The 7,653-nt window shown below is 33.7% G+C and overlaps 1 protein-coding gene across 1 annotated transcript; it reads left to right on the plus strand.

Annotated features, from left to right (window-relative positions):
• The first annotated feature begins 353 nt into the window (after window positions 1-353).
• On the plus strand, window positions 354-6,928 carry LOC111467684 (DNA-directed RNA polymerase III subunit RPC3). Its single transcript, XM_023112668.1, has 14 exons — window positions 354-425; window positions 536-683; window positions 1,064-1,188; window positions 1,282-1,369; window positions 1,867-2,018; window positions 2,095-2,232; window positions 2,305-2,409; window positions 2,946-3,057; window positions 3,839-3,967; window positions 4,071-4,108; window positions 4,345-4,437; window positions 4,798-4,881; window positions 5,527-5,676; window positions 6,534-6,928. Exons 1-14 carry the CDS (start codon window positions 354-356, stop codon window positions 6,666-6,668), a joined length of 1,569 nt encoding a protein of 522 aa, XP_022968436.1. The 3' UTR covers window positions 6,669-6,928.
• The last annotated feature ends 725 nt before the right edge of the window (window positions 6,929-7,653 follow it).

Below are 7,653 nucleotides of genomic sequence, written 5' to 3' on the forward strand. Positions count from 1 at the left end.
AAAAAAAAAAAAAAAAAAAAGCTACATCAACTATCCCTTGCCCCATCGCCGTCCGCCTTCCCGCACTCGCTTACTCAACCAGTTGTTCTCCCGCCATGCCCTTCAACCTTCTACAGATCAATTTTCGCTCACCTTTTTCCCACCGGAGCACGAGTTTTTAAGCCATACGCCTCACTATTGCTCTCTTATCGTCTCTCTACTCGGTTGAAGCGAAGATTTTCGTTGTTTCAAGCATCTACACTTTAGTTTCTGCTGAATCAGTGCTTTATGAGCTTACAGTTCGTCAATGTCAATTCCAATTACTTCAAAATACTTGATATCATAGACGCACGGCAATCCTAAAGGAGGAAATCATGGCGTCGACTCAGTATGGCATCAAATACGCTGTCCACATTATCACTGCGCACTTCGGCAATCTCGTCGCGGTATGCCTTTTCTTTTCTAATCCTTGCTTCAAATCTTGATTCGTATCATGTTATCAGCCTGTCCTTCTTCGTACCATCGTTTTTCATTAATATTGATTGTGCATTGACAGAAAGTGTGCGAAACCCTGCTTCGAAGGGGGCCTCTGACCTTGAGACTTCTTATACGATTCACGGAACTTAGCTCATCACAGATTAACAACTCCCTTCTTATTCTCATCCAACATAATTGCGTCCAAGCCTTCACTGCAGTGACAGAAGGTATAATGAGTTTTCATTCATGGAGAAACTTCTGAGTCTATGGTATTTTTTTGGTAAATTGTTTGGTTAATTAGTGACAATATGCTCACTGGCTAAAAGAATAACCTTTTTTACCTTAAATAGAATCTGGATTTTAGAACTGAGTTCGATTAAGTTCATATAACCGGGATCATATAGCGTCATTTAAAATAATTTATCTATGCTCAGTTTAAGCCCGTTCGTTTTCAAAATGTATCAACTTTGATAGGTAGTTATTTTATGGAACCATATTGGCACTATTAGTTAATTAGTGTGTTAAGAAGGTAGTTGTATTCTCGAATAGGACACCATGTGTTTGCAGATTGAGCTTCTTATCATTGTTATTGTAAATGCACGTGTAGGTGAGTTTGGAGATGCACCCAAGGCAGACACACAATACTTGGCGTTGTTTAGTAACATACTTCATCGTATGAGATTTTCCAAATTCCTGGCAATTGCTTCAGAAAAGCTCGAGAAAGATAAAGATGTTAGTTCATATACTCACATTGGTAAAACTCTTGTTGGGAATTTTCAACTTCAAGGGAATTTAGGTTGTTAACTTATGTTTTTGATTTCATAGTGTGAAGAACTTCTTGAGGGTCTGTTGCAGAATGGTAGGCTTTCAATGGAACAAATAATTGAAAGAGCAAAGTCCAGTAAACATGCAGGCAAGTTTTTTACCTGGTATTTTTATTTGCATTTTGCTATTTACTGCAGTATTTTTTTAATATGCTACGTTCTCCTAGTGCCATAAAATCGTGTATTGATTTAAATTTTTAAAAGGAACGTTATTGATCAGAAAAGGGAGATTTTAAGATTGATGGATCCCAGAGATCATTTCTATATCATTCATGTCAGTCTTGATATCAGATTTTATTATCACCTCTTGACTTGATTGGGGTTTCATTTATCAATTAAATTTTTATTTGTTTCAAGAAAAAAAAAATTGTTTTTCTTTCAACCTCATCTTGTTTAGAAGAGTGAAATTGTTGCTTAATCCTAAAATTGTGATATGTTTTTGTTGAACTTACTGATCAATTACATCAATGAAGAAATAACATAATTTAGAAGGCGGCTCTTGCACTGAGAATGTGTTTGACTTGTATTTGAATATGCCACTTATATAAAACGTTTGGTTTCTGAGGTATTGTTTCTGTATTTTCAGGAAACCGTCCAATTCCAGATGTTGTAAATGAAAGTTTATTAAAACTTTTGAATGCCCATTTTGTTGAACGCTGTCCAGCCCCTGAACCAACTCTTTCACCCCAAGTTGAAGAGCAGCCTCCTCCTAGAAAAAGAGGTGCTAAGGCTGCCAAGGTAGCTGAATTTATGTGAAACTTGTCATGCATATTGGTGCTAAATATCATCGAGTCATTAAATGGATCCATGACAGGTATCAGAGGTGCCACCGACCTTAGAACAACGTCTTGTAGAATCAGCACGTCCGATGGAAGTTATAAGATTTTCAATAGGTGAAACCAACACTGAAGCTGAAGAGAGTGAACATTATTCATCAATTTCTGGACAGAAGGTATGTATGAGATTATCGTATCAAATTACCTAGCTGAAACATGTTTGGTACTTGCTCACAATTTTTCTGTAGCGCAAGCGTGGTGATCTGGATATGATACAAGAGTCTGGAGATGCAGATGGTATTATTCTTTGGCGTGCAAACTTTGATGAGTTTATAAGATGTCTTAGACATAAGGTTGGTATTATTTTTTCCTTCAGAATTTCTTATATATTCGAACTAGATCAGATGAAATTACAGTGAATGTGATTCTCCTTTCTTGTATTCACATTATTGATGAGAAAGAAAATAAGGCATGACAAATGCCCACCCCTTGGCCCAGTTTCGGTTCTACAAGCGGGCAGAGCATTCTTTTCAAAAAAAGAAGGCATGACAAATATGAATAATTTAATTTAACTCCCTTGAAACCTATTGATAGAGTACTTCTATGTAATGGGAAAAAAAGCACAACCTAGATGAGGGACCCGAGCCTATGGAGCACAAATCAAATAAAAGGCCCCGAATATAAAATAATGTGAGGAGAGAAGGCATGTTACTGAAGGATTTGTGTAGAGCACTCCAATTATTGGAGGTTGTATACTGTATGTTTTATCAAATTGGTAGCTGACACGTGCTAACTTTGTACAAAAATGAGGGGAAAACTGTACTTAAGTTCACAAGTTCTTATGGTCAATTCAAATGGTAATTGCATCAATATCCTACTATGGCTCTAGGCTTGCATTGAACATGTCAGATCACAGTTTGATGACGGAGCGGTAAATGTCTTGAGTGCCATTTTGGAGGCTACTCGAAGTTCTGAAAAAATCGTGAAAACAGAGATAACAGGTACAATCTAATGTTTGTGTAGATTTCTAAAGGAGTTTAGTTATGCACGTATTTGATCTTGATGCACATTGATCGTATAAAACTATATGTTGTGAGTTGGTACTAGAAGGAATTGTTTGGCCGCTCTTTTGAAGACAATTCTCTCTTTTTAAAAATAAAAATATTAGTGAAAGCATGTTGGCTTATTTACTTTTTACAGGCTGTTTACTCATGTTTTCTTTTAATTTGTTTTTAAAGATGATTTGATTCTTAAAACAATTGAAATTATTTTTTCTAGAACTATTGTCTCGTGAATACTGATCAAGTGCAGAACAAGGCTAATCTTTCTGAGCCTTCTCCTTCAAATTTTAAAGTTAAAAGCAGAAAACTGTTTTTCAAGATGGCTTTCAGGATTCATATTTGATTTTATCATGTAATGAATTCATTTACTTCAATGCAGACAATAATGACCTTTGCAAAGCCTGTCAGTACATTAAGACAAAAAAATGAGAAATTTTGGGGCACTTTATCAGTATCATTAACCAGCATGCACATTATATTTTGTGCTCTCTTATTACGTTCTTTCCTGTTCCACCTCTTTTACATAATATGTTTCTTAAACTGAGTAATAGTTTCTTGGCTTCTTTTATCTAGACTCCTTTTCTTGTTATGTTACGAACGATAGGCCTTAAGAAATATAAGAAAATGATACATGATTTGGAAACTAGCGCAGAAATGTGTTTTCCTTTACCACCTATGTCCACTTCTATGTCTCCTGTCCTAAAAGTTCAATTGTTTGCAGTTCCTTTGTCACTGGAAAACATATATGAGGAGGTAATGAAGAATGAAGTAGGACGTAGTATGACTTTAGATCGGGTTGAAGCTTCCCTCTCTGCATTGGGTTGTTCAGGGATGGAAGATTATAAAATTAGTATGTTCACCCTCTGTTGAACTAAGTTTTCCCGATGTGTTTAATTTTCACACTTCCCATCTGATTTACTTTAAGTTTCTTCTAAAAACCTTTGCTTGCCCAGATTTACAGAAGATCATCGAACAAGCTCAAATTGATGAGGTTTCTCTCTCCCTCTCATTTATTTAGTGAAAAATACACCTATGTTCTCTGAATTTGAGAAATTACATGTCTTCGTTCCTAAATTTTAGAAATGACATCTTATTGCTTGCGCAATCAGTTGATTGAAATCTCTTATCTGAGATAATTTGTTAGCAAGCATGATTCTTCTCTTATCCCTTGAACTTACAGACATGGATTAATTTATAATGAACTAACTTCAATTTTCTTGATTGCAGGTTGAATCAATTGTTCTAAAAAGATATGGAAGAGATGCGTACAGAATGTTCAGATTCCTATCAAAAACTGGTGGCTTGGTTGAGACAGAAAAGGTAAGGAGTTATTGATCGGTCAGTTGCTATCAAGGTTGTCTAGCTACCAAAAAAGCATGTATGCATCTGTAATATGCCTTTCATTTTATCTAGAAATGTATGTAATTTACACGTGAATGCAACTAATACATAATTGAACATCCATATATAATATACGGTTGATTTTAAAATTCAACTTGAGCTAATTAAGGAGTAAAAACCTAATAATATAATGGGCTGACCTTACCAATAGTTGTCTTTTTAATCTAGTGAAGATTACATGGAATTGTTATTTTTTGTAATTAGTATTCTGGAATTGACTATTGGTGAAAAAAAAATTGTTTATTTAATTTACAGATTTTCCATGTCTTTTTTCTGTAGATTTCCGATAGTGCATTTGTTGATAAGAACGAGGCGCCTAAAATTTTATATAGGTTGTGGAAGGATGAGTACCTATACATGGAGGTAAACATCTTTGCTCTGTATGCATGTGTTTTTGCATCCAATTTCATATATTTACATCATGAAGCAAAGATACTGTACTCGTTTTTCTCCCAATAAGAAGCATGACATTATTCATTGATAGAGTTGAAAAACACTAAGTGGGACCATGGAGGAAGGACACAGTACTGGATTGCTTGTTTGAGTTTGATGGCATTGGACGTATTGGTTTTTAGAATGTTAGTTAAATGCTGAGAAAACTGTGCAATTAGACATTGGACCTAACTAGAAAAAATATTGAAGGATAGTTAATGTTTGATCAGGTATCATTATGTTTTCTTATCAGAATTGGTTGTAATTTAAATTAACAACTTTGCACATCTTTGATTTGAGTTTTCTTTTTAGACTTGTTATTATGCACGTACAAATCTTATTCGTTTTATTGTTTTGCTGTACTTATCTTTTATTTTATTTTATTTTTGATATTTACGTATCTACAAGTCTATATTATACCACATATAATAAGAATGTGTTTTGTCTCTATTTCTTCGTTACTGTGTATCATCTTGTACCTACACTGGCTAGACATCTCTTTTTCCACTTGAACGATTTATATTGTTAACTTTTTTGGGGGATTCATCCTAGTACATAATCTATCTTTTGTTGCAGAAAGTAGCTATAACCGTACCTAGATATTCCCTGTGCTTGTTGTGGAGAGTAGACAGATATAATTTGTGGGAACATGTTCTGGATGAGATGTATCATGCTTCATTGAACTTGCAGCTACGACAGGCTTATGAGATGGAACAAGACAAAGAGGTTAGTGTGCACAACATTCTAATAAATTCATATATGCAATTGTAATGGTATTAGGTTCTATTAGACTTCTCTAACAGAGATATTGGCCAAGTGTGCTTCTGATCACTGATAACTTTATCTTCAGTCATCTTATTCACGTATTTCCTACTAGAGAAATCGAGTCTTACCTTTTGATGTGGTTTATCATGGCAGAACCTAAAATTGCATTTATCCTACCGGTTTTAGTACTCTAAGAGGCCAAATGCAGCTTGCTTCCTAATTTGATTAATAATATCTATTTTAAAAATCACCTTTTGGTCCCATGTCCCTGAATTTTAACAAATTTAGTTTTTGAACTTTGATTTGTAACAATATAGTACATTCAATTTTGCAACAATTTTATCTTTGTATTTTCAAGTTCTAACCATTTAATCTCTATTGAAAATTTAATAGAAATTTTTACATGGGTAGATCAATAAACTAATTAGGGACCCAATAGCTTTATAAAGTATAAAGTCTAAACCCCAAATTCAAATTTAGGGCCAAACCATTAGTTCCTCTTTCTCTCTTGATGAAGCTCTAGCATTGAATAATACAATGGCTACAGCTTGATTGATATGGGGCCGATGGCTAATTCCTCTTCCATAAACAGCGAACGTCAGAATTCATCATCAGTTATTCCTATGTCTACAGAGGCGGATTGAAGTCCTCAAAATGTTTCAAGTGCAAAAACGATTTAATAAAGTCTATCCATCCAAAAAACTAAGCTATTAATGAAGTTGTTCTAAAGGATCATTCCTTCCATGTCTTCTCACTGTGTGTGTGTGTGGGAATGTTAAAAAACTGACTCCTTGCCGTGGCAACCAACTCTTTTGCAGCTTCTGAATCTTCCACCAGACAAGCGTGGTGGTCCGCTCGAGAAAAGATATAATCGTTTGAGGAATGTCAGGATACTCCTGGAGTCATCGCTGCTGAAGCTCGACGATGCTTTAATGCTTTTCCATGACTTCTAATATGAAGGATTTATAGGTCAGTGGCTCCTTGAAGAGTGAATGTGGAGGAAGCCTTGCCCATCTTTTAGACTTGCAGAATAAAATTATGATTAGCAGTGTTTTCTTCTTCCCATTAGGATACAGGAATTTCATCTTCCTTATAAATATTGTTTGATTAAGGTTAATTATGGAATATGGCAAATGGCCTTCCTTAGTATACTTTTATTATTATTATTAATAGGAAGTTTTTAATGTATCACATAATTGACAGGTTTTTCGGTAACAATAGAGCCTTGATTATAACTTTTTTTTCTACTCAATCCTCAATAGTACCAATAAAATCGCAAAGTTGTATTTGATTTTTTATTCCTAAAATTGATGAACAAAAACATTATTATTTATTTATTTATTTTTGATGTGGATGATTATCTTGCGAAATAATCAGGCATTACTTTTAATTAACATTTTTAATCATGCATTACTTTTATCATGGTTCGTGTTTATAGTATCTTTTTTCATATAAATATATTTAAAATTAGGTACAAAATTTAGAAACAACCTAATCAAGTTTATTGTTATTGTTTTCAATCGACTTTAAAATAGATTATTAATATAAACATAAAATTTTGATATTCTAACTCTAAAAACTAATTTTCAAACCTAACTCTTACATTTTTAATCTAAATTTTCATACAATATAATACAATCTAAAATTTTTAATTTAAAATTGAAACGTTATCAACAATCTAAATGGAAAACTAATACACACATAGAGACGTCAAACAATTGGACCTCTATTCTTTTACTTCAAGCCTTTGTAGCTTCAAATATTTAGCACCTTTTCTTTCTCAAAAGCATCAATGAAGAGAGTATGTGAAAGGCTTTGGTTGACCCATTACTTTTATGGCTCCCTTCAAAAGGTTATCATCTTTAACATGAACTTCTCATCATATTCAAAAAAAAAAAAAAAAAAAAAAAAAAAAAAAAAAAAAAAAAAAAAAAAAAA

Source organism: Cucurbita maxima, unplaced genomic scaffold (assembly GCF_002738345.1).
Source record: "Cucurbita maxima cultivar Rimu unplaced genomic scaffold, Cmax_1.0 Cma_Scf00034, whole genome shotgun sequence".
NCBI lineage: Eukaryota > Viridiplantae > Streptophyta > Magnoliopsida > Cucurbitales > Cucurbitaceae > Cucurbita > Cucurbita maxima.

Excerpts from the sequence above, each read along its gene's own strand:
- LOC111467684 (XM_023112668.1), top strand. The coding sequence starts at position 354 with ATGGCGTCGACTCAGTATGGCATCAAATACGCTGTCCACATTATCACT. Across the intron at positions 2,019-2,094 it reads GAGGTGCTAAGGCTGCCAAG|GTATCAGAGGTGCCACCGAC; the intron begins GTAGCTGAATTT and ends GATCCATGACAG. Across the intron at positions 2,410-2,945 it reads TAAGATGTCTTAGACATAAG|GCTTGCATTGAACATGTCAG; the intron begins GTTGGTATTATT and ends CTATGGCTCTAG.